At 42.0% G+C, this 27358-nt stretch overlaps 1 protein-coding gene across 4 annotated transcripts in view; it reads right to left on the reverse strand.

Annotated features, from left to right (window-relative positions):
- Positions 1-27358, reverse strand: part of LOC149806437 (uncharacterized) — a 210961-nt gene that overhangs the window by 102623 nt on the left and 80980 nt on the right. For all 4 annotated transcript variants that reach the window (XR_016420227.1, XM_089953321.1, XM_089953308.1 and 1 more), the window contains exons 33-35: positions 27054-27337; positions 23391-23475; positions 21287-21555 (exon numbers count right to left, since the gene is read on the reverse strand). Coding sequence is in view for 3 of the 4 variants with exons in the window: in XM_089953321.1 (XP_089809447.1) it covers positions 21287-21555; positions 23391-23475; positions 27054-27337 (638 nt within the window). In the remaining variant the exon portion in view is untranslated. The remainder of the gene's footprint in view (positions 1-21286; positions 21556-23390; positions 23476-27053; positions 27338-27358) is intronic.

Here is a 27358-nt window from a genome sequence, read left to right on the forward strand (position 1 = left end):
TCTGAGTTCAGTGGGCAATTCAATCCACATTGCTGGGCCCTGGTATGCAAAAGAATGCTGTCCATATGACTTTGTTTTCATACTTGGAATAATGAGTATACGATTGCCAGAAGAGGAGCGTAAGTATCTTGCTGGTGTGTACACATCAGTGATGTCAGTAGTATAAAGGGATACCCTACGGACAATGGGAATTAGCATTACAGAACCCCTTGGGACAATCTACGGACAATGGAAATTTAACATGGCGAAAAATCGTGGGACAATCTACGGACAAGGGGAATTTAACATGGGAATAAATCGTGGGACAATCTACGGACAAGGGGAATTTAACATGGGAATAAATCGTGGGACAATCTACGGACAAGGGGAATTTAACATGGGATTTTTTTTTTAAAAAATAAAAAAGGGGTAGGCAATTCAAAGACTATCTCTTTTCGAGAAATATGGCTGGCCCTGAAAAGGGCCTTTGGGTTTTCTTCTTCTTCTAATTTCTTCTTTTCCTCCACCAACTTCTTATTTTATCTCCTACACTCTTCTTCTCTTTCTTTTTTTTCTTCTCCTCCTCCTCTTCTTTCTTCTTCTCTTCCTCCTCTTCTTTCTTCCTCTTTTCATTTTCTTCTTCTTTTTCAATTTTTTCGTTCCAATTGCGTATTCTTATTCTTTCCTCTTCATCCTCCTTCTCCTCCTTGATCTCTTTCATTACACCACTAATCTTGTCCTTTGCTTTCCTTAAATTATTAATTTCCATCTTCACACGATGGGGACTATAGGAATAATGGTCTTCAACCAGTCTTAATAGCATCTGTTCCATTATTCCTAAGTTGTCTAAAACGTCTTGCAAGGTTTGTATTTTGTCCATTTGGTTTGACGCCATCTTCTTTTTAATCTTTGCAGAATGGTTTGAACGACGAATACTGTGGGTTATTATAGTGAAAGCGCGGACGTGATGGAAAACATCCCCTAATAACATAAAATTCATCTTACCTAGATCATGACCAAAAAAAAAAAAACAACAACGCGCGGACCTAAAAGAAACACTCACTCACTTTTTATGCTACCCATCATTATTTTAAATTTTTTTATAAATCACTTCAATTGACTATCACATAAGCAAAGCAATCCAATCTAACCCCAAATATACACCTCAAACACCTAAAAGACATCATTTTAATCTACTATCCTCAACAACCTACTTTATCACTTACAAACACACAAACACATACACTCTCACTATTAATAAAGAGTTAGTGTTTATTTTCACACTACTCTACCTACACACATTGGCAAATGGATCGTTATTTCTTTTCTAGAGTATTGGGTAGCCCTGAAAAGGGCTGTTTTGTTTGGAACTTCATGGGCACCTGGTTAATGGTGGCACCTTCCAGGCCTGGCGCCACATACACATCTTATCCCCCAGTTACTTTTTACCTTTTTGGGGGAGAGAGCAGAGGCAGGATATGTCGCTTCAGAATCCCAATTTTCACTCTCTGGGATTTTGAAATTTCTTCTCTCCTTTTCCTCCTCCTCTTCTTTGTTTCTTCTTTCCTCTTTATATCTTCTTTCTTCTTCTTCTTCTTTTTTTCTTCTTTCCTCCTCTCTTATCCTTCCCTCCTCGACAATGGCTTCCGCGGCCAGTTCATTTAATATGCGCCTGGCATATTCCAGATGCACATGAAGCTCCAACAGTTTCTCAAGTCTCGTGTTCATATTTGGTGTTGATCAATCAACAAGGGTAGCTGGACTGCCGAACGAGTTTCAATTTATACTGAAAGCGCGGACGTGAACGAAAACATCCCCTAAAAACATAAAATCCATCTTACCTAGATCATGACCAAAAAACAACAACAACGCGCGGACCTAAAAGAAACACTCGCTCACGTTTTTATGCTACCCATCACTTCAATTGACTATCCACATACGCAAGACAATCCAATCTAACCCCAAATATACACCTCAATCACCCCAAACAAAGAAACTAACATCATTTTAATCTACTATACACATCAATCTATTTTTTCACTTACAAACACATACACTCTCACTATTAATAAAGAGTTAGTGTTTATATACACACTACTCTACCTACACACACATTGGCAAATGGATCGTTATTTCTTTTCTAGAGTATTGGGTAGCCCTGAAAAGGGCTGTTTTTTGTTTTGCTATGGCATTCTTTTTTAGTTTCTAAGAATGCGATGTCCTCTGAGGATAGACTTTCTGGCAATAGGTCTGCTTCTTCGGAAAGAGAAGAAGAACTCTTTGGTGTCGATACGGCAATCGACAAAGCCTCTGTCAGGTTCAGGTTGCTGCTGCTGCTGTTCTTGTTGTTGCTGTTGCTGCTGTTTTTGAAGTCTGTACTTCTCTGTCCATTCTTCTTTTTCCCTGTTCACTTCTTCTCTGAAGAGCTCTTCTATTAGGTCTTCAGTGATTTTTAACATTCTCACATTCTCTATTTCTTCTGGCTTCGGTATCAGACTGTGTCTGACCCTATGCAAATTCACGTAGGCTTCGTTGAGCTTAGCTAGTTTGGAGCACATCTTCTTAGGAGGATGAGTCGACAATGGATGGTTAGACTGGAAACAACCCCGGTTATTATAGTGAAAGCGCGGACGTGAAGGAAAACATCCCCCACACGGTTTTCGAGCCGCAACGTTCATGAGAGGGATAGTAAGAAATGAAAGAGCATCAATCCAATATTCTTATAGCTAAACAAACCACAAAGGCATTTTTTTCAAAACACAACATTTTTATTCAAAAATCACTTATCACTAAACAACAACATTTCTAACATTTTTAACAATAATCCAACACTATAACATCTAACAACCTTTTTCTAATCACAAACATTTTTTTCTTCAAATACTAACTATTTTTTGAACAGGGCTGACAACGTTGTGAATGAAATTGTGATTTCCACTGTTGGAAATCATTAGGCCATTGATGGACACTACGTTTCCTAGCTTGAGACAAAAGATAAGCATAATGGTCACAAAACCATCGATCTACTTTCACATCGTTTCTAGCAGAAGAACGAGGATCGAAATGAGTCACTAAATGTTCTAAGGAATAGCCCAGGCTGCGATGATGCAGAAAATACACACAGTACTGTCCACACACCAAGGAATCTGTGCCTTGTAATTTCACGTTATTGAATCGGGTGGTTTGAGCATTTCTTCTCATAAAGTCGATGATATCGTCTTCCAAAGGGGGCAATCCGTACGAATCGAAATATTCCACACATCCTTCTTGAGGAAAGTAGACGGCTACCCAGTGGGTTCCTGGGAGATGACTTTCGTCCGTGTTGATCACGTAAGCTTGATGGTCTTTAGGTTTGCGATGAGGGAGTTCATCTTTAGCACAGACGACAGGATTCCAAGAAGCCGTATACGAACTATGGTTCAAAAGGTAATAAAGTTCCCAGGTATCCATTGATTTGTGTTTTTTTCTTCTTCACAGGTAATGATAAGTCATCAATTCGATCCTGACTTTTTGCTTGAAAATGTCTGACAAGTAAGAGGCGTTTAGATCCGACTTCTTACTCTGGTCCAAGAGAGATTCGATGCGACGGCACTCCAGAGACGTTAATGGAGGAGAAGAATGTTTATCCAACCCTTTATACCACTCGTTCAACACGAATTCTATCTCGATGTGACCCCAAGCTTCGTCCAGATATTCGTCCAACTTTTCTTCTTGACTCAACATCAGACATTTGTCGTGTTGAATTTGACTGGGATGATCGTTGTGACATCCATAACACTCTTTCTTGATCAATTCTTTCATTATATCTGCCAGGACTGTAGCAAAACAGGAGACTAAATGGGCTTCTTGTTCTGGCCATCTCGACTTCATCATGACAATTTCTTCGTCTTTGTCTTGGGATTCTCCTTCCACGGTCTCCTCACATTTCATGTCCAAAGTTTCTTCACTAGGTAAAGAGGGATAACAGTCTTCCATGGCTTCTAGTAATCTAGAATGACTTCTCTCAAACTGTTGATTTCTATCGTATTGTCAAATTCTGCATACAGGATGACGTTCAACGTTGGATCAGCAGGGTCTCGATTTGCAAACTGAATTTCCACACGAATCTGACCAGATTTTATAGGGTGGAAATGTCCCTCGTCGCTGCCTTGGTCTGGAGTGAAATCGAAAGCCCACAAAGCGTAGCCTCCTGCATAATCTTCGTACGTAATACCGTGACTGGTATTGGTTCCTAACTGTCCGGTGGCTTCGTACAGGGACAAGTACGATCTCAAGTAATTGTTCTGGGCAAAGTTAGGCTCAAAGGGTCGTGTACACAAGGTCTTGCCGTCGCGACTGACTTCGATTTTGGACACGCTAGAGTGTCGAAACTCAAAAGGATTTTCGTTGTGAAGTCCATTGAAAGCTGAATTCCTGACGATACCAACGATCAAACGCTTGGGTAACTGTCCTTGGAACAGATGATCTTCGATCATGGATCGCTGTCCAACAGGAATGGTGAACGTTTTCACTTCCACACGTCGTATGGGATACTTGGCGGTCGTTCTGCTCAACGTCTGACTGATGTCGTTTCCCACTTTAGGTAACACTTCCACACGGCGTACGTAAAGTCTGGCTTCTTGGATAACAGTTTTGTATTCGTTGGCATGGGCCATCAAATGGAAAGCGGCAGTGCTACGATTCAGTCTCAGGCGAATATCCACTCCGTTCAGTAAATACTTTTCTTGTAACCACATGTCCAAATGCAAACGATCCATCAGTTCTAAACTACGTCCTTGCAAAATTTTAGTTCTACGTGTGTTAAACCCCACATTGTGAGGATTGTCATCTTCTGTCAGGGCTGTGTCACTAAACGTGCCTGCACCTGCCGTGTCAGGTTTCCATACCACGCAAGCATCCAGATGAGTATTCTTGGCTTCTTTTCCGTAGGTCAAGAGATTTTCCAAGTAGGCACGATATGGGTAAGTATCCATGCTGCTGCTGACCAGTTTGTTATTCAAGTACAAGTCCACTTCGCTGAACAAGGAATGCATGAAATTGTTGACGGGCGCTACCCTATCATTGGCTCCAGGATTGGTGTTGTCAGTTTTGATCACTTTGACTTTCAAATACAGGTAACTGCTATTCAGATCGATGTAATCTTCGGGTTGTCCTTTGATTTCGAACTCGATGGGAGCGGAATCCGTCAAAGAGGAGACGGGATGAAATTCCACCCACTGGGATTCTTGCATCGTCATCATGGTGGGGGGCATGGCAAACATATCCAGTTCCGTCTTGGAACAAGCACATGACTCTCGGTGCATCATTTTTTTCTGTGTCTCAATAATCGAAAACGTCTAAGTCTCGAACGGTTCTTCTTTTCTTGGTTTTTCTAGCTTGAAGTCTGGTGAAAGGGTGTTTTCTTCGTCGTCTCTTTCTGCCTTGTCCTTGCTGAATGCCTGACTCGGTAGCGTGCAGGGCATTTATAGGTGTGTCTCGTCGGCCTAAAATGTCTTTACCCGTTTGCAGCAGGACATTTTTGCCTGCCCTCATGAAGGCTTCTTTAGGGTTTTGTTTGTCGATGATGACATTTTGGAGAAATTCTTTGCCTTGCGTCAGTGCCGCATCTTTCAAGGCGTGCAATCCGCGTGTCACCATCGGTTTCAACACCGGGGCCACCGAACGAAAGGCCGATTTTAACATGTCTCCTAAACCGTGTCCTCGCTGTCGTGCAACCCCTTGGTACACTGGATACATGACTTACTTACGAATCGTGAGAGAACCGTTTTCGAAAATGGAGTTTCACCGTGACTTTTCCTTTGGTAAATGGAATATTTTGTCCCAGATCTCCTTTTATAGTAATGTTGACCGTGTCCAAATACGACTTGCTGACGGGCAAATAGTGAGGATGGACAAATTCGCGGTGGACGTGGTAAGTGTTTCCACCTTCCTCGTCAGCGAGCGTGGCAGAATCCACTTTGAAAGGAATGACACGCAGTAACGGTACGGAGGTGTGTCCCACCACGTTATACTCCACCACATCGGAGTACACGAACATCAAATTCAGTCCTTGGTTCAGTTCTACTGGGGTACGAAATAACTTGCTAAAAGACTCGTTGTCGTAAACGATGGGTAATTCGTTGTTCTTGAGTATGTTCATTCTCAGGTTCATGTCTCCGCCCAACATGTCAAACAATTCAGGACAAAATAAAATGGACATGATTTTACTCCGCTCAAATTTCATCCAGAAGCGACGAGCTACTTTGTGGTACTCCATGGTGACACTTTTGTTAACATGCTCCAAAGCTTTCAGAAACACGGCATTAAACCTGGAGGCTATGGTGCTGACCAAATGTTGACCACTGAAATAATAGCCTGGGGAAATGAAAAAGTGGTAGGTCCACTTTTGAGTTTTCTCATTATAGGTTTTATTGTCATATATGACTTTCTTATTCAACTCCTGTTGCAATGACTCGTCATGAACTTCCACATGAAAAAAATTTTGATTGGGAAGGACATTGAGGACTTGGGTTGGGTGAATGATTTCCACTAAAGCCACTTCCCAATGGGCTTCGTGATCTAAGGGGATGGCCTGAGGTAATTTGGCCGTGTAACAGCACAACGCGTTGTGGGGAAACACCTCCATGGAACTGTCACTGGGTAAGGTTAAGTAAAATTGGTTTTGGTGACTCATAATTCCAGAGTTCTGTGGCTGTCCGAGGGAATATTAGTGGACGTCAGAGGCGTGTCTCCGCCCAAAATGGGGTTCTGGTTGTGGTTGGAGTGGTGACTGGCACTGGCACTGGACACAACGTTTCCGTTCGAGGAGAATTTCAGGGAGGGATTGGGAAGCAGGTAACCGATGCAACTGCTCAATAAAATGGTCCACAATTGTTTGTCTCCTTGTTGCAAACTCAAATTGGCGATGGCTGCCCCGATGACACAATACACCACGAAGATTTGGCAGAAAAAGACGATTTGCGTTTTAGGCACACGTTCTCCACACCACACCCACAAGGGTTGTTTTTGTAAATCTTGCACAGAAGAACTAGGGGAAGAAGGAGTGGTCGACGTAGCTGCGTCTGCTGTGTGAAAGGGCATGATGGTCACTTCTTCTTTTTATAGTCGATGACTTGCGAAGCGTCGATCCAAGAATCGAAACTGGGTGGATATCCTTTCCAACGTACTTTGACTTCTTTGACACGTCGTTTGCCCACTTTACGGGTTCTGCGTTCGAGAATGCTTTCGATGTCGTACACGTCGTCTTCTTTTTTGGTGACACGTTGTAACTCGGGCAAATAAAACGTTCCTTTGAGCACTTCTCCGTTCATGTCTTCCAATTTATAGACGGCAGGATGACGGCCATGCACTCGTCCAGTGACGCGAAACAATTCGGTCGTCCAGTTAGGTAAGTAACCTTTGTCGAAAGTGCGTTTGGTTTTGCCAATGCGCACCCAATCTCCTACGGTCAACTCTCCACTTTTCTTGGGGACAGCCCTCGTCGGGGACGTACCAAACAGACGCTCAAACACCAGCACTTCGTTGTCGGGAGTCACTTCTTGCGGGGCACGTCCGATGCTTCGATGGTAAGATTGGTTGTACGCTTGCACCAGGTGCGGTAAGATGTCGATGTACTTCAGAGTGTGGTGATGCGTAAAATATTTCCACATGCGTTCTTTCAAAGTACGTTGAAAACGTTCCACGATGCTGGCTTTGGTTTCGGGATTCTCGGTGGTAAAAAAATGAATGTCACGTTTCTTTAATTCTTTTTGGAAAGCTTGGTTCAGAAATTCGGTGCCTTTGTCCGTTTGCCATCGAAGAGGGCGACGACCGCTTTGTTTCAACACCCGTTGCAGGGCTCGCACTAACTCGCTGCTCGATTTGGAAGTCAAGGGCACGACCCAGGCAAATTTGGAAAAGACGTCGATGACACAAAACAAATATTTGTAGCCGCGATTGTAGCTGGCCAAATGAGAGACATCGGCTAAATCGGCTTGCCATTGATGATCGATGCCTTCCACTCGGGTGCGACTTCTGGCAAACTTGCGTCGAATGGGTTTGTGTAAAGTGTAGGTAGCTTGTTCTTGTAACCATCGTTGCACTTGAGGTAAACGGAGACTTTTCAGTCGAGTTTTGGCAGCACGATACAATTTTTGAACTCCTGCGTAACCTGCAGGATGCGAGGGATCGTAGTAAATGCTGGCTAAGACTTTTTCCATTTTTTGTGTTGGTTGATGTGTTAATAAGGCACCCACTCTTGGAAGAGGCTACTCTTTTTCTCTTGGGGTATTTTCTTGGATTGCAAGGCTTTGCGTGTGCGACCAGCAATAGGTGTCGAAGAGGAGGAGGATGTCTGTGCAGGGGATATGGGTTCTTGTTTCACTTCTGTCTTCATTTTCTTTTTCTCTTGTGATGAAGAAGGGGTGGCCATCATCTTTTTAATCCATCCAATTCTGGAGGTAGGTGGTGTTGTTAACTTGCGTACTTTTTCTGGTGGAGTTAGAAACCCTTCCTCTTCTTCTTCTCCTTTTTCTGTCTTGACCACTGGTACTGGTACTGGTACTGGTGATGGTGCTGGACTTTTCATCAAGGTCTTAAAATCTTTCAGAGTGGGTAGAGCTGTTTCGTCTAAAGCTTTCTGGTGAAAGAGTTGCAATCGTTGCAAGAGTTGACCGTACTTTTGCGATTTTTCTGTTTCGGACAAATCTTGGCGATCCATCAAGGATTGCAATTCGTGTTGTAACTGGGACATTTCGCTCAAATTGGGATTGGCAGGTAAATGCGGGGTGCGTTGTTCTTGCCACCGATGGTATTCCATCCATCGTTTGTAAGGCACTAAAGCTAGTTTTCGTCCTTCCATGGGGTTGTCAGGGGTCGATTCTGAGATCTTGGGACTTTCGAAGGCCTTTTTATCTTGCTCCCATCAGTCCTCCCAACATGGTTCCCAAGACTCCTTTCAGTATGGGGCCTAACAAAAGAGGCAAAATGCCTCCACGTTGAACCAACATCTTCTTTTTTTGACGAATGGGAATTTTTTTTCGAACCATTTGGCGAAGAACGTGACGATGTTTGCCTAAGCATTGTTTCTGGTGTTTGGACAAAGGGATCGTGCCTTTCAAAACGTTCAAACAACATTCGCAGACGGTATCGATGACCTCTTTGGAGGCCGTTTGAATGAGTTTTTTTCGTAGGGGTGGAGAAGCTTTGGACAGGACAGATAACAGGTCCCCATGTTTAGCTAAACGTGGTGGCAGTCCTTTCCTTTTCTTTCCTTGGGGTTTTCTGGAGGGTGACATTTTTGCTTGTGCGTTCCGGGACATTCACCGAACAGACACTAACGTCGATGACTTAACGCACACCCTTTTATCTTTTTTTGGGACTATCGCTTTGTCATAAAGGTGACAATGTTTTTCCCAAAATCGCCAAGGAATCCTCCCCTTTGTTGACGCCTCTTTTTCTTGGAACGACTGTGTCTTTTCTTAGGGTAATGTCGATGCTTGGCTAAGCGCTTTGTCGGATGACGCGTCTGCCTTTGTCTCTTTCTTTTGTGGCTTCTTGGAGGTGACATCTTTTTTACAAGTTCACTGATACCCCGACTTGGTCACAGGCTCTTTTTATACTGGAACGCGTCGCCACTGATTGTCTTTACGTTTTATCAGTTTGAGGACAGGCATGACACGTCGTGCAGGGGTACGCAACGGACTAAATCGAGCCAGTTCTTGCTTGGACAAATCCAGTAAACTTTGTAACATGCCCGATCTTTCTTGGACTTTGATTTTGGGAGAAGGTACTTTGTGAGCAGCAGCCACTGCCACTAAATTGGAGGGTCCTGCCACTGGGGAAGTTCTTTTGGGGGTCATCAACGGAGATGTTCTTGGTGTGATCAACGTCTCCAAGTACTCTTCAGTTCTGGGTGTCATCAACGGAGAAGTGGATGAACGTGAGGATGCCGGAGACGCAGTCACTGCCGTGGCAGGTCGTGGTTTGCGAGTGTAAGGTTGCGTCCTGGCCGAAGTGCCTCTCTTGCGACTAGTTTTCTTCTGTGGACTTTTCTTTTTCTGGGGACTTTTTCTCTGTTTCTTTTTCTGGGGGCTTCTTTTCTTTTTTCGGGGTGGTGTCTGGTAAGAGGAGGGTCCTGCCACTGGAGAAGTTATTCTTCTTGGGGACCTGGTCTTTTTCTTTTTCTTCTTGGGGCTTCGTTGGACTTTTGTTTTGGGGATAACTTTGGGGGCATTAGGATCCCATCTTAAGAGTGAGCGAATGATGACCCCTCCTAGAGTACCGCTCCCTCCAGGTTTCAAAATGATTTGTTTTTTGGTTTGAGTGTCGATGCGGGGATCGGCCAGTTGGACCAAAGCGACTTTGTTTCGATCGAAAAAGCGTTGGGTTTGATGAGGAATCTGAATGATTCCTTGGAGTAATTGACGTGCCGTCACCGTGAACCATCGTAAGACTTCTTTGAGACTAGCTTCTAAGACACGGGCTCGTGTTTGTGGATCTTTTTCTCGACTGATGCCATACAAGGCACGAATCAATTTGACGGGAAGATGCGACTGAAGGGACGTCATGTTCACACTGTGTGAGACAGACGAAAAAGGGTCTGAGGTTTTTATAGATTTTTTTCATGGGGAGTGAAATGAAGTCGAGGACGGAGACGTGTACAGGACAGGCCCTCCGTCTTGGCACCAGTGGTGAAACAAGTGGGTACGAAATCGCAAATCCTCGGGGGTCGTAGGTTTCAAATCGACGAGTAAATAGGCGTGTGGCGTTTGAGTGGCATCGTCGTACGCCTGAGTCAGCCAAGGCGTTCCTAACTGTTTGGCTAAGACTTGCACTTGCGATTTATCTCGAGGACTTTTAAACAAGACCACGTAATGCGCATTGAGACTGATGGTGCGATGGGCTTTACTTTGTTGAAACAAATTTTGGGTGATGTAAACGACACTGGCATTACGGTGATGCCCTTTGCGCGTAAACCACAATTTAATTTCTTCTTCGTCTTCTCCTAACATGTCGTCGAAAATGACCAAATGGGTTAGACGGGAGTCAGAGACGATGCCATCGTCTTCTTTAGGAATGCCTTCCACAAACACGATGGAATCGCCTTGACTTTCTCGCAAGAGGCTGTACGCCGATTGCCACTCTTTGTAACACCACACGATCCGTTGAGGGGGTCGATCGATCAAATGATGTTTATGTTCGATCAAACGTTTGACGAATTCGGTTTTGCCTGAACCGCTAGGTCCAGCAATGAGCATGTTAAAGGGATGGCGAAGATACAAAGCCTCCCAACTGGCACGATCTAAGTGTTCGTCAATGACTTTGACAGTAGAGGAAGAGGGAGCAGAGACAGCAGAGGTAGCCATGGTGTGAGAAATGTCACTTGTGACACTAAAAACAAACAAGACAAGAGTTTATATACTTTTTCAGAACACGTTTATTGAATGTTTCAAATATGAACACGAAAGACAAAAATACATACAACCCAAATAGTGATGTACAGGAATATGAAACACAGCAAAACAATCAAAGTGAAATATAAACAAGTGTCTGTACAACATGTTTTGGGTAACGAAGATGTCCTAGGGACAGTGTGTAATGTTCTTACAGTCTCTACTTGAGGTATTGTCACACAAGTGTCCTCCCGGAATGACCTTTCAGGTATGTCCATGACAGTCCTGTCCTGAAGCGAGTGGTTGTTCTCGGTGACGGGTTCTTCTGGCACCGTCACTAACACAGGTTGAAAAGTAACTTTTTTCCTTGAACAACTCTCGTGCATACTGGGCCACTTCTTGGGTCCAAGCCTCAAAACCCCCCTTTTTCCAATCACGAACATCTGTCCAATGAGGGTGTAAGTCACAAGCTACACACACATCGTCATACACGTCTTGGGTCGCTAAAAGTTGACGAATCTTTTTTTCCTGTTGAGGTCGAGAAGTATCCAGATGAAACCGCAAGGCTTTGAACAAAAGGAGTTTTTCGTGACCATTTAAGGCCATGGAGGTGGTAAGTACTGATCGTAAAGAGTCCACAAAGAATCGGCTGGTAAACGAAATCCCAGAAAACAAGTCACTAAGACACACACCACTTGTCGTCCAAAATTGAATGGATAAAGTTCTTGTAATAATTGATGGTAATGATCCACGGTTTGAATATGGTCATTGAGTTCCTTCCACGGAATCTGTTGGATGACATGTGACATAAACCGTGGCATGACAGCCTGTTTTTATATTCTCTTTTTTTCGGATGCAATACACGTACTTTCTAGCCAGAGATCTTCGTTCTCCAGTAGGGAATCTAAATCTTGCATACTGTAACCGAAACGTCAGAGTTCGTTTAGGTGTTTCCTCTTCCTCTAAGTAGATTCCACGTAAAATATGTTGGTAATCCTTTAACTTGTCTTCCTCAATGCGTTGCACTAGGTGAATCTCGAAGTAACCATAATCATGAACATGTCGATCATTAGCGACCTCAAAGTTTTGAACAATGTCTGACCATTGAAAGAATTTCTGACGAATCAGTTCTCTTATACCATTCAGGTACCAGTGGTTAAAGATCTGGTGACGTAACGGATGCAATTGTTCTTTACGTTTCACTTGTATTTTCACCAGCTCTCGGTAAATGCGTTCTCTCAACTCCACAGGCAAAGCACGAATGTTCTCTTGTAAAGTACTCATGGATAGGTCAGTCTGTACAATTCACAAAAGTAATCCACATAGTGAGTAATTTCTGACCACTGCCATTCAGGGTAACGTCCAAGAATGTCACTGAACTCTTTTGATGTAAACGGTCTAAAGCGATATAATAGGATGAATGCACCCTTGACCCAAAGAAATCTAACACACTGGTTGACTTTTTTCACTTTCCTCTTATGAATTTCTCGACACAAAAGTTCTACAGTAACCCATTGAGATTTCACTCTGGCAAACCCCTGCCAAACTTCCTTGTAAATCTTCTCTTGCAGTTCTTTAGGTAATGATTCAATATCGTTTTTGAAATGAAGTTTAAATACTGGTCTCGGTGATGTCCAACATTTGACTCCTAGCCAATCTGGTTTCTTCTTTGTCAACGACATGGTAAGTTACTTCAATGTCTCGGTCCCACTAAGGGTAAGTAATGACAATTCGGTGACCATCGAGCATGTTCTACGTAGGCCGAATCTTCCGGTTCCCAGTGGTGAAGTGTCACATCGCAACTGAAGCACCTGACTTTATCTCCTTCGCCCAAGTAGAAAAATCCGGCTCTGGCTAATTCTTCGGGGGTCGGTCCTCCCAGATACTTTGGCCATTTTCCTTTGAACGATTGAAGACGATTTTCAAAGTCGCAGTATTCCGACAAACGCACAGGAAACGAATATTCGTTTTTCACAGGTTCGTTTCGATGAGGGTTGAGTGACATGGGCAGGAGTTTGCTCAGGGCTGGATGACATCCGTAGGGAGGTAAACGTGAAGGTCGACATTCCCCTTTAAACCCAGTAAAATGTCCAAGAGGACGAGCGGCATCGCTTTCGCATCCCTCAGGTTTGACACGCACAGCATCACTTTCCATGACAGGGGTAGTGAGAACAAAGTTCCCATGATGCTTTACGGCATCGCTCAGATCACAACGTACAGCATCGGTCCCATCGCAAGGCTCACAATCGCACTCGTCTGCAAACTCCGTTACGCAATTACAATGGTAACCACATGGACAATCGCAGTTTCCTTCCGGACATTTTCCGTCGCAATGTCTGGGTCTTATCCATCCAGTAGAGAAAGATACAGCTTTTTTACAATCCCCAAACTGGAACGATGTCTTTTTCAAAGTATTCATCTTGTTCGCTCGGTCTTGGTAGTCCCAATGAACTATCGATCTTGACCATAGCCCTCTTTTTATACTAGTCGCAATGCAGTCTCCAGCTTGTACATCTTTCCTTTTTTACGTTTTTTATGTCTTGTTCTGGAAGGTACCGTCTCTAAGGTACCGTCAACATTGTACCGTAGTGTGATGGGTGGAAAGGCCATAGAAAGGTAAGGGCAGTGCGGAGACCATCGAGTATGTTCCAGAATAGCTGAATCTTTATAGATACATAGATCCATTCGTAACTTCAGTCCGCAAGCGAAACACTGTACCTCGTATCCCAATCCTGACTCAGGTCCCAAGTAGACAAATCCTGTTCTAGCTAAAACATGCGAAGAAAGTAATCCTTCCCTATCCGTAGGCCATTTCTGAAACGTGTCCAATCGACGGGCACAATCACAATAGTCAGGTAAGAAGACTGGAAAATGGTAGGGTTTGAACTTGGAGTTCTCATCGGGTTTCTCACTCGATTCTTGCTGTGGCGAAGTCATCTTTCTGGTGGGGGGCTATCCTCTTACAACCAATGTTTTATACCGACGTGTCCATACGGTAAGGTGAAATGATTGGGAAGTCGAACTCGCTTCTGGTACACGATTTGATAGACTTTTTCCAAGGGTCGACTGACGATGTGGTGAGTGGGTAAACGTACAATCTTGTTAGGTTGATAGGTGGTCACTTTAAAGTTTCCATCCTCTCCCGATTGCAAGGCTTCTTTCAATACCCCAAAGTTGACCACTCGACTGGTACGATAATTCAGAGTCAGTCCTTTCACTTTGCACGTCGTGTGCACTTCTCCTTGTTTGTCCCGGTATTCGTAGCCGTAATTTTTGGGACCGCCACTGACGAAACTTAGAATCTTGTCGTCGGGATGCTCGTCTGTCCAGGCTCCTAAACGGTCTCCTTCGATGTCAGGGTGATGTTGAATCGGGTGATGGATGTAAATGCAACTGTCCGTGTCAAAGTACAGGACGCGTTCTTCTAACAGTTTTAAAGCTTCGTACAATTTTAAGCGAGCATGGGCTGTCACGTAAGCCGCAATGATGACATTTCCAAAAGGGTCGTCTTGTACAAAGTCCAGATCTTCTTCGTAATTGACCAAGATCAAATTCTCTCGAACGACGTCCACGTGTTTCATGTATTTGGTTTTGTCGTGAATCATCTGGAAGTAGCGGGAAGGTTCTGTCAAATATTCCGTCTTGGGTAAACACGGTCGTTGTGCCATTTTACCCCACAAGCAATTTAACATCACTTTGGCAAACGATCGCCTGCCTTCGTTTTTCTCGATGTGGTCTAAAGTGATGCCTTCTTGTTCCAGGTATTTCTCTTTGAATTTTATTTGGTCTTCGGGAGTGTGACACCAGGAAGGATAGCCGCTGGCTTCTTGCTTCAGTTTCAAAAAGGCATCCACGTAGTCTGCGAAAATGCCTTTCTGACTGGGATCACCCTTGCGGTACTGTTGTGTCTTGGGAAAGTGGCAAATCTCGTATACTTCTAACAGTTCGTATCCCATGTCCAGAGCTTTGAACAATTCTACGCTGACCCAGGTTCCCGTCAAGGCCCGTTCTTCCTGGCTGTGCTGACAAGGCTGATCTTGGTTGAACGTTTCGGCACAAGTACGGCACAAGGGAAACATCAGTTTGCCTTGACAATGGTGAGGTAAGACGGGATGGTAGAGGTTCGTGGGAGGCAAAACTTTGCACTTGATCAAGCCTTCGTATTGTCGAATGTTTTTCAGGTCGATGTGTTCCGTCAGCAATTGCGGGTGCCCTACAGGAAAGCGACAATATTTACACACGTAGGGATACAGCGAACACACGTCCAAGTATTTGATTTCTTCTCCTTTCTTTTCGTCGGCTTGGTACAGCAAACAGGTGGCATTGGTCCTTCCTCCGTACAAACTATCCCTCGGGTTCAGCGGGTCCATGAACTGGTAACTTTCCACGAGGCGTTTAAACTCGGGATCGGTTTTCATACGGTGATCGTACTCGTGTTCCCACATTTCCACCACTTGGTATCCTTGCTGTTCTAACTTTAGGCGTCGCTGACAAGTGTCCTGGTACAAGTCTTCCATGGTTCGTTGCAAAAACTGATTTTTAGTGCCACGGTCAGGGTAACAGACGGGACATCCGTGAAATAAGCAACCGTTAAACTCGTACACGATCTTGGGGTTTTCTAAGTCCCAGCCATCGACCGAATACGTTCCAATGGTCTTTTCGCCTCCTCCGTTGCGGGCATGCTGAATCCATTTGTCTTCCTTGTCGCACAAGTAATGTAACCAACGTAGGGCTTTGACCGAGTATTGACGCTTGACATAGTGGGTCGTTTGAGGACTGATGACAGCCACGGTATTTTCAGGCATGAATCGTTGGCGGTACACTAAGGAACACGCTTTGGCAATGGTGCAAGCTTCTTTCAAAGGATCGACCCCTCCGTGTTCCATGAACAGTTCTCGAAATTTTCCACAGCAACGCCGTAAAATGTCCACGTCGGAACGACAATACTTTAGCATTTCTTCCTGAAAGTCGAAAGGGTCCGAGGCGTGAATCTGGTACCAAGCGTAGAAAGCTTCTCGTTGTTCGGTACGCATGTTGTTGGGGTCGTAATAGTGAGCCTCAGGCAAATGGGGTAGAACGGCATGTTGATTGGCTTCCGTATTGAAAAAGTGTGGAAAGTACCCTTTAGCCATTTCTGTCATTCCAAACGTTTTAGGCATTCGACTCAAAGGCATGGCCAAATAGCTCATCGAATCTTTAAACTGTACTTGTCCCACTTGCATGAAAATGATTTTGGCTCCGTTCAAAGTCACTTTAGGACGCTCGGTGCCTTGTTCCGTATAGTACCTCAAAAGAAACTGTCCATCGTATCCGGAGAAATTGTGAGCCATCACCGTGGCATGACAATGACAATCTCCGTAACGTTCGATGTCCTCTTGGCTCCACGTCTTGTCGACGGGGTCTAAGACCCATTGGGCAAAATCGGCTAACGTGTTTGGTCCCCGAAAGATTTTTTCACGCCCTCCGGGTATCTTGCTACAGTGAGGGCAATGACTGAAGATAGGTTCTTGAATGCACTTCTCGCACGCTCGATGAGCCACGCAGAAATTAGGAATGTGAATGCCGGTCTCTTGCATGCATTCGAAATCGAAAAAGATGAAATTGCCTTTCTTCTTGTGACCGTCCTCTTTCTCTGGTGGGGGTTGGTATTTTTGCACGTAGCATTGGTGTTCCAAGTCCACGATGTGGTGACAAATGTGACATTTTTTCTTTCCTCGACATACGTGTGCCTTGGCAGCATTGGTACATATGACTTGTTCACACGTAGGGCACAATCTCAGGAGTTGACAAGCACATTTCTTCTGTGAACCTTGCGTTTTCAGATGTTGTTGGTAACAGGTAGGGCTGACAAACGTGCGCAGACAAGTGGAACAAGGCACTGGTTCTTCGCTCAGACAGGGTGAAGAGGCCAAACATCCTGAGCATTTCAATCCACAATGCTTGTGTTGCTCTCGATTATTATAACCATGGTCACATTTCTCACAGTAATAACCGTATCCCAGAAATCCGGTGATACTGGTAATCGTATCGAAATGGTCATCGTGATGATAAACATGAATGTATTTTCCGTCCTTAAAATCTTGGCCTCGAAACAATAGAGGTCCGCGCATTTCTTGAGGGTGCACTTTCAAGGTGTAGCGTGGAGCTAGGACATCTTGCAATTTTTGCATCTCAGGAATGCCGCAGGGTGTGTCTTTGGGCAATCCGGCTTGTTGTAACAAGAGTTCTGCTTCGTTTCGTTGTTTGGCTTGGTCGGAACGTTGAATAGTGTCCCAGGTTCTTTTCCATTCTACCGTGTCGTTCTTGTTGGCATAGGTTCGTCCCACCACGATGGCACGGGCTAAACACATCTGGTCTTGAGGGTTGTTAATTCGGACGAGACTTGTTTTGGTGTTGCGAAGGTCGTCTACCAATAACATCTTTTTGCGTCCAGTCCCTTGAGGAGGAGAGACGTGGGTCATGTCCAGTGTGGCTTTACCATCGGTGATGTCAAACTGGTCATTAGATTGTTGCACGTGTTGAATCTTGTCCATGACTTTGGAAGCAGTCAATTCTGCAGGGGTGCTAAACTCGATCCAAACAGGGGATTTCAAACCGTCGTGTTGTATGGAAAGTCTCAAGCGATCGTCTTCTTTGGGTTGACATTGCTGCTTGAGTGAAGTGAGCAAAGAATCCCACACCTCGGTGATGAACACTTCTGCTTTCTCTAACGGCACTTCAGCCTTGAAATCTTTAAACTTCACCGTGTATTTGTAAGCCGTGGTTCTAAATTTTCTAGAGGAGCGCTTTTCCGTCTCTCGAATGGAATAGTACTTTTCAGGGTTGACTAAGGGTGGTGAACTTGGTTTAGAGGGTTCGGATTCTGGTTCACTCATGTCCTCTTCAAAATCACTGGCATGAATTTGTGCCAAGATTTCAGCCCTGGTACGAGGCGATAGATCACGTTTCTGCCTCTTACTTTCTTCTTCTTTCTTCTCGAATGAATGGGATCGTTTCATCTTGAAAGCAAAAAGTCAAATGACTCAAGTTCAAACACCATAAACTACTTTATAGTCATAGCAGACCAGCGTATATAAAAGGATGTGTGTCTTGTCCTTTCACTATTCATTTCACTCTCAAGCCGAACACAACGATGGAAGAGACTGACCAGATGGAACGTTTCGTCAGAGCTTTGCGAGGGGTCATTAGAAAATTCTCTTCAGACCAGCCTACGGACTACTCTCCTTCCTTTAGAGATAAAAGTCAAGATACTTGCTATATCTGTCAGAAGAAAGGGCATTGGTCTTCAGAGTGTCCAGACCGTCAAAAAAGAAAAAAAACAGGGGATAAAAAAGACAAAAGTCAAGATACCTGTTATTATTGTAAAGAAAAAGGACATTGGTCTCCAGATTGCCCAAAAAAGAAACAAGAGGAGTCAGAAGAAAAGAGGAATTCTTCAGAAGAAGAGAGGGATTCTTCTGAGGAAGAAAGAAGACAGGTGAAGAAAAAGAAACAAGAGAAAAAAAGAAGAAGGGAAGAAAGCGAGGAGGAAGAAGAAGAGGAAAAGAGTGAGACGGTGAAGAAATTAAAAAAAGAGAGAGACTAAACAAGGAGAAAGAAGAAGTCAATGAACTTTTAATTAAAGTGTTGTGTTGTGAATTGTGAATTGAATTGTAAAAAATGGAGAAAAGAATAAATGAATGATATAAGGTAAGTGTCTTTGAGTTATGATTTTAAAATAAGAAGATACACTCACGCACTCATACACAGACACGTACTATAAGGGTAAAATGGGTGGGTTATTTTTTTTTGAGTTATTGGCAAATTGAAATTGTATTTCTTTTCGAGATATGTGGGTGGCCCTGAAAAGGGCCTTTTTTTCTTCATGGTGAAGGGGTGAGTTTAAGCAATCAACTTTAACTGCCTTATGCCTTTGCCACGGCCAAGGCCTACTTCTGGACTGCGTAATGTTGATGATGATTGGGTTGAAATCACTAAGGGTGGTACGGTAGGCTTAGTCACAGGGTTGACGTGTTTAGCTCGGGAAGGTCGTATTCTCTTCGGTCGTGATAAAGAAGTCTGATACATTTGTTTCAGACTTCTTAACTCCGCTAAAATGTCCAACAGTACCGTGGCCGTTTGATTTTCACCCTCTTGTTTCTTTGCTGCTACTTCTTCTTCTTCTTCTTGCTGTTGCTGCTGTTGTTTTTTTCTTACCTCTTCTTCTTGTTGCTGTTGCTGTAGGAGAAAAGCTTGTTCCGCTTCCTTTTGTCGTTGCATAAATTTCTCCAATTCTTCTTTCTGTCTCTGTCTAAAATTCTCCACTTGCGGTAATGAAGAAGCTAACGAAGGTTCCGGAACAAATTCTTGCGAGGAGAGAAAATCCACAAAATCCCAATTCACTTCTTCTGAAAGTAAGTCCGAGTTCCCTTGGGCAGTCTCCCCTGCTGGTGCAGCCCAATGGATCGTTTTCTGAGTTTCCGTCATGTTGAATCACTGTCGCATAGATTGACTGCACACAAGCGTTAGCGAATCTATATTGACTACGTGACGTCACAGACTGCTCTCTTCGGATTGGATGCGGGCTGACTGAATTCTGTAACGCGTGATCGGATTGGTGAATGAACTCAATCCGTTTCAATCCCTCCTGTCCCTATAAATAAGCGCCGTTCACTGCATTGATTCACCTATTCTCGTCGCTTCAAGATGTGGACTACAGTTGAGTCATCCACCCTTGTGTCTTCCATGATGTTTCGGACAGACTTGCTTATGTATGTCCGATCGAAGTGGACCGTTGTCCACAGGACCAACACCAGCCTGTGGATACGTAGGATCTACGTCGAAAGACAAGGATGCCTGAAAAGAGTGCTGATGTACGGACCAACAGTAAGACGCAGCCTAAGGAGAAGAAGAAGACCAATGCGGTGCCATTTATGTTTATGAATACATTAACATAAACCCAAAGGCCCTTTTCAGGGCCAGCCATATTTCTCGAAAAGAGATAGTCTTTGAATTGCCTACCCCTTTTTTATTTTTTAAAAAAAAAATCCCATGTTAAATTCCCCTTGTCCGTAGATTGTCCCATGATTTATTCCCATGTTAAATTCCCCTTGTCCGTAGATTGTCCCACGATTTATTCCCATGTTAAATTCCCCTTGTCCGTAGATTGTCCCACGATTTATTCCCATGTTAAATTCCCCTTGTCCGTAGATTGTCCCACGATTTTTCGCCATGTTAAATTTCCATTGTCCCAAGGGGTTCTGTAATGCTAATTCCCATTGTCCGTAGGGTATCCCTTTATACTACTGATGTCAGATGGGTATGTTGGACTAGAGTCCGACAGTGAAACGTAGCACAAAGAACAAATTTTGTGTTTGATTCTCGATCAAATGGATAGCCAGTGTAGGGTACAGAGCAGCGGGGAGGTGTGCTCTGATCGTGGTACTCTAAGTATGATCCGAGCAGCTGTGTTTTGAACTTTTTGAAGTTTCTGGAGTAGATATTGAGATGAACCAGACAGAATTGAGTTACAATAGTCCAGTCTTGAAAGTACTAATGAACACACAAGTGTTTTAGTGGCATCAACTGAAAGATATTTGCAAATTGGAGCTGATGCATCTCAGCTCAAGATATGCAGCCTTGCATATGTTCATGATAAGGCAGGGGGATAAATATCTTCAAACCCGTAATCACTGTATTTGTAACATTTAAATGTAAAATCTTTTTTTTTTTTTTCATCTCTGAAAAAAAACCTGCAAAGGTATACTTCTCTTACAAAATTGGCAAGTCTTGGCAAGATTGTTTTTACATGAGGCTTGGGTATGGGAAAATTAGAAATCTTATTAAACAACCTTTCCTCACGGACTGCTACTGACACCTTCACAGCTATACTTAAACCAAACAAACTCACAAGCAAATATTTGAAATATTATGCTATGAAGTGAATTAGTTCTTACCAAAAGTCATCCAAGCATATTCCAGCCCAGCTACAACTTCCTGAATATCCTCATATTTGACCATGGTTGCAAGGAAGAAGGAAACGGTGTACTCATATCTTAACAGCTGACTGGTATTGAGTCCTACTACCACTTGGTATGACATGTTGCGGGCACCTGCAAAATCTATTTTCTCCAATATAGCTGTTTCATTGAATGGTGTGTTTACTTCTGAATCAACCACAGTTCCATTTTGTTCAATGAATATTACCACCTTCCAGTAAGACTTTCTACAACAGAAAACATAAGCTTATTTTAGACATGACACAGCATGTATGTGACATCTCCCTGATCATCAGAGATTCTCCCAGATAAGGCCCTAAAATTTGGCCAGAAAAGGTAACAGAATGGGAAATTCCCCTGAAGCTGAGCAAGAATTTTCTTATACACGTATATGGTCTACATTTTGGAGAAAAAACTCCTTTAACTGAAGGGCAAATCTCCCTAATTCCATCTATGAAATAAGGACAAATCTCCGTGAAATGAAAAACAAATTTCTCCATATTCAGTCTATGAAATGAAAGACAAATCTCCATGAACTGAAGGACAATCTTCCTAAACAGTTACAAGTCTATGCTCTTTAAAATAAGTAACAGAAAAGAATGGAAAGCAACAAGCTTAGTATAATTCAACAAAAAAATTATTTCCCTAGAACACAAAGTGAGAATGTAAAAAAATAAACTTATGAATGAATAATTTTTCCAGTAACAAGATTATATAGTATTCTACTTGGCCTCAGGTCACAATTAGAATTTTCTAAGACTATTACCTAATGGAAAATTTCTATCAGAAAGTTGAAAGTGTTTACAAGATAAAATGTCAGCTATAATTAGAAGGTCTGTTACTAACATTATAATATAAAACCTGGACTATGTCAAGTACACTAGAGGATTCCCAATAACCTAGACCAAGACCCAAATAGACATGTTTACTTCTATTAATAATGATCCTAATATCAAACACATACAAATAAATAATATTTTAGCTATATATTAGTTGTTTACATAATTAAAAAATCAATAATTCAGGTCAAGTAGAAAATAAAACTGATCTTGGATATGGTTAAGACCAGCATACAATGTTACATTAAAATAGCATAAAAATAAAACATTTAAATAACTATCACACATTGCAACTTAAATATACATAACATAACTTAAAAATATTTTTCCATGAACTGTCATACAAATTTCTCTGAAATGAAGAACAAATCTCTCTGGATTGAAGGATAAAGCTACCTAAATTCAGTCTATGCAGTGAATGGCAAATCTACCTGAAATGAAGGATAAATCTCCATGAACTGAGGAACAAATCTCTGAATTTAATGAAAAGACTCCTTGAATTCATTCTATTCCTTGTATATTGCTTGTATGAAATATTACCTTGTATGAAATATTAATATTAAGATGGCAATTATTTGACCATGCAATTTCATACATCGATTTAAGAAGATTAATTATTTTTTCATTATTATTAAAGTCAATCATTTCATGCAAAATCTGCTCATTAAACAACTGCAAATTAGTTCATTATCATATGAAGAACATTTCTGAAATATTTTCCCATAAATTTAATGCATATATTGCGGTGAACAACAGATCTGCAGTTTTCAGTATTCTGTGGTAATGTCTGCTGTTACATGCAGTTTTCAGTATTCAGTGGTAATGTCTGCTGTTACATGCAATTCTACTGCATAAAACAAAGTGCCATTGTTGTAACTGTCTTGCCACAGCTGTGTCAACAATGAAGATAAAAACATGTTAAGTTTTGTTGCTAATTGAAAGTTGTTCATCACACAATTTATAATAGGTCTATTCATGATATTGTTCTTACAAAAAAACACACTGCCGTCCTGTTGAAATTTCAAAAATCACCCTTATTAAAACTCCCAAGGTGGAATTTGCTATATGCATTCCCCTCTTTGTGAAAATCAGCAGAAATTACTGGAATTTAAGATAACCTGTAATAAAAAAAGACAAAACAGCATTGTAAATATAATCCTCACTGTATTGTTCTGAACTCCTAACAAGAACAAAACAATAAAAAATACAATAGAAAAACATACCCATGCAATCTTCCAAAGTAGCTTGTAAATACATATTCCTCTGTTGTTGGTATGAACACCTTAATTTGTCCATGAGTAGACTCATCTGAAACAAGATGAAGCTAGATAAAAGTGTCTCTGGAAATTGACATGTGTGTGTGTGTGTGTAAAAGAGATAGACAGAGAGAGAGAGAGAGAGGGAGGGAGAGAAACGAACTTAGCAGTAAGCTTGTGGACAGGATATTGTGTACTGATTCTTTCTTACATACTAATCAGTTATACATTACATGATACATGTTCCCAGCATCATTTGAAATATTAGTACAAATGAAGAAACTGACATCCACATGGAAATTAGTTTGTGTATTAAATGTGCCACCCTCATAAAATAAACACTTTATTATTATTATTGAATTGCCATAAAAATGGATGTCAAATTTTGACAAGTTTATATTTTAGAGACTGAGGGACCAGGTAATAATGTACACAAATGTATGTAAATGTTCAGGTAAATAATTTTTCTAGATATGTTAGATACTTAAAAAATAGAAAATGTATATTCTATTGCTGCTATTGCTGTTGTTGATATTAACTTAATGCCATTATTCAGCATTTGATAGGCTATACATGGCAGCCAGTATAACTGGTGTAGGAAGAACCCAGAAAAACCCTGGTAGGAATTACCGATCCATGAAAGCTACTGGCAAGCTTTCTCACAAATATATAGCCATCCAAAGCCTTGGGTCAAGACAAATCAAAGCCTACAACATCAGATTTTTTGCCTCCCTTCCATGATGATGAAACATGTCTTTTATCATGGAACCGCAGCCTCGACAGTGATGGGGATAACTTATATTCTCTTCAGAGCCAAAGGAGAAGTTAGTTATTTCTAATACAAAGGCTTTTAAAGAAGCAGTGAGTTTCCATATGCATTATTTAGAGAAAACTCTACCGCCCTTTGTGCTTTCAAGGGGTGGTCTTTCATGCCTGAGTGATTCTGTCCACCACTTGTTCAGAGAACTGTCTTCCTAAGAGGGTTTGCTTACAATGAGCAAGGCATGCAGATTCAACAATTCTGGTTTTGGATAAAACACCTGCTTTTGTGGTTGCTTCAGCAAGTGAGAAAAGACCAGTATTTTTCTAGGAATCTCTATGGCTAAGATTAATAGATCCATTATCCAGGATTTTCCCCACTAATGGGGACCAATTAAGCCTAATGGTATTCCAATTCCAGTGTTTCCTGCCAGACTCTGGAGATCAGAGGTTTTTAGGGAAGACATATGCAACTAGACTGCTCAGATTCATAAAAGAAGCCTCTGATACCCAGGCTTTTTAATGTGGGAATGGAAAAATGTTTGGTAGCTTTGCATTTCTTATGCAAGAACAAGTGGTCAACCACAACAGGTGCAGATTTATAAGAATTAATAACCACTGAGTCAAAATTAACTACTTTTCATTAGGAAAGTGTGTCCATTAGAATACAGTAATGCTGACTTGGATGTGGATTTGTAGATGATGCAACCAAAAAAGAAAAGGAAGAGCTGGGGATTTGATTTCCCTTTGCCTTTAGATCTAGTTTTTCACAGTGGAGCTGTCAGATAGAATGAGAACAACTTTTCCAGACAGTCTGATGTGCAATAAATGCTCCTGAAGAGGTTATGCCCCATTGATACCACAAAATGGGACAGGACATGGACACTCCAGTCTGCCAAAACAGCATCTGTGCGAAAGCTTAATCTTACATAACGAAATGACTAATGAATGTGCAATAAACCTTCTTGCAGCTTTTCTTACTGGCAAAATGTTTTTTATTCAGGATAATTGGTTAAGGAAGAAGAGGATAGTGATGATTATGGGGAGGAGAGTGGACAGTAGTAAACAAAGGCTGACAAAAAGTGCATGTTTAAATTATGTAATTATGTATGATATGAAACCTCAACTTCTTGCTTGGTTTGACAAACCTCACTATGACAATGCTCACCTTGTGTCTGCAGTCATATACTGTCTCTACCCATTTGAGACACTGACCCGACAATCTGGCCCCTTTTGAGGGATGGTGACCTGAAATGCATTGTGCAATGTGTGGTAAAACAAAATGCCCTTAAAGGTCCACCATAAAAACATTTGGAATGCCTTTGATTGTCACAAACACTTTGTTAATAAGGGAGTTGTACACATTTTGCATATCACACGTGAACTTGATATTATTTGTCACATCCTTGAAGAGAGCAAATGTATCACCTTCATGCCTTTGCCAGCATGATCAGGTTGATGTTCCACATGGAGTCATCCTTGTTCAGCATGGTTTTTCCAATTACAGTGTCAGATTTCTGAGTGATTTACAATGTTGAACTCCATGGAGCTACTGCTAATGGTATAGCTTGCTCAGTTATTAGTGCTTTGAAGTACCCTGCTGTAGTCATTAAACATTAGCTCAAAGAATAGGTGGTCTGAAAGGTCAGACTGGTAGTATGGCATGTGATTGTTTAGCAGCTTAAAGTCAAGTGGCACAAAGAAGTGATTCCCAAATGTGGCAGTGATAAACATGTCAGGCTGGGAATCATGTGTTGGGTTTTGTGTGTGTGTGTTTTGGATTTTTAACATATCTTTAACAATATTTCAGTCATATTGCCACAATATCTGCAGAGTGACAGTTTGTAGTGATGTCCTGCACTGGGGCATATTGTAGCATGATGTCCCATCCAGTCACATTATCTTGACACCTGACCAACCAGTCCTAACACTAACCTCTTAATGCTGAGCACCAAGCAAGGCAAGTGTTATACCATTTTATAAGTCTTTGGAATGACTCAGCGGTGGTTCAAAAATGCCACCTACTGTATCTGAGGTGGACACTCTAGCCACTAGGTCACCGGAGCAGTCTTTCAGACTGGGTATCAGCAAAGGCATTGCCACCACTGACACAAATGGCAACAGTGTTAGCATTCTGTATACTCTGATAGGCTGAATTAGTCCACTCTTTGACTCTCAACAGCAATTTGAAAGTATAATTAATTGGACCCTCTCTGCTTGCTAGTTTTTTTCTGGAAACTATTTAGATAAGGCCACAGAGTTAGGGTTAGGGTTGTGAATGTAGTGCTCCTTCCCACAAATAAAAGTCTTCATATCTGGTTACCTGCCATACTCTTGCCCTCTCAGCCAAAAGCTGAGAAGGCCGGAAGACCTCAGATATAGTTAGGGCAATCAAAGTGGTTTCAATGTCGACAGTCAACTACTAAAATCATCTGTTCATGAAAATGGGTTAAACATTCCTTACTATACTTTCCAACTTGAATTTTTTTCATCTGCTAAAGAAATATATCTGGTGTCTGGAAATTATATGCGATTTTAAAAACAATTATAAATGTTTATAATATGGTGTCCAGAAAATTAGATGGTCAGAATATTTGGATTAATGATGGTACTATCTGGAGTCATGTTCCTGTGCAAAGAAAATGGAATACTTGGATACGCTGACTATCTATGAATGGTCAATTTTTATGAGGTAAAGTGTTTGAAATTCCTGAGCTCAAACATGTCATCAAGGACATATATTTAGTTACTTGATTTTCTAGTTCCCACCTTGTGTTGTGTTATTTAGTTACTTAATTCCCACCTTGTGTTGTGTTATTTAGTTACTTAATTCCCACCTTGTGTTGTGTTATTTAGTTACTTAATTCCCACCTTGTGTTGTGTTCCAAATTCTCCTGATGATATGCCCAAATTTGTTCTTGTCCACATCTCTCAGGTTGGTGGTCAGGTACAGACTAAAGTGGTATCGGTAATCAACTACAGACTGACCAGTGTTTACTACAGTGTAATTCTGCTGCAGACCAGGACTGGTGAAGTTAATCTGAGCCTGGACATCAGCAGCAGTCAGCAATGGGAGGGTTTGGGGGTCCAACATAGAGCAACCTTCTCCAACACAAACATCTCCAAGGAAGTACTCAACCCTCCATATTATAGTACTGTGAAGAGAACATAATGAA

This window comes from Sinohyriopsis cumingii, chromosome 1 (genome assembly GCF_028554795.1).
Source record: "Sinohyriopsis cumingii isolate HCF-2022 chromosome 1, ASM2855479v2, whole genome shotgun sequence".
Taxonomy (NCBI): domain Eukaryota; kingdom Metazoa; phylum Mollusca; class Bivalvia; order Unionida; family Unionidae; genus Sinohyriopsis; species Sinohyriopsis cumingii.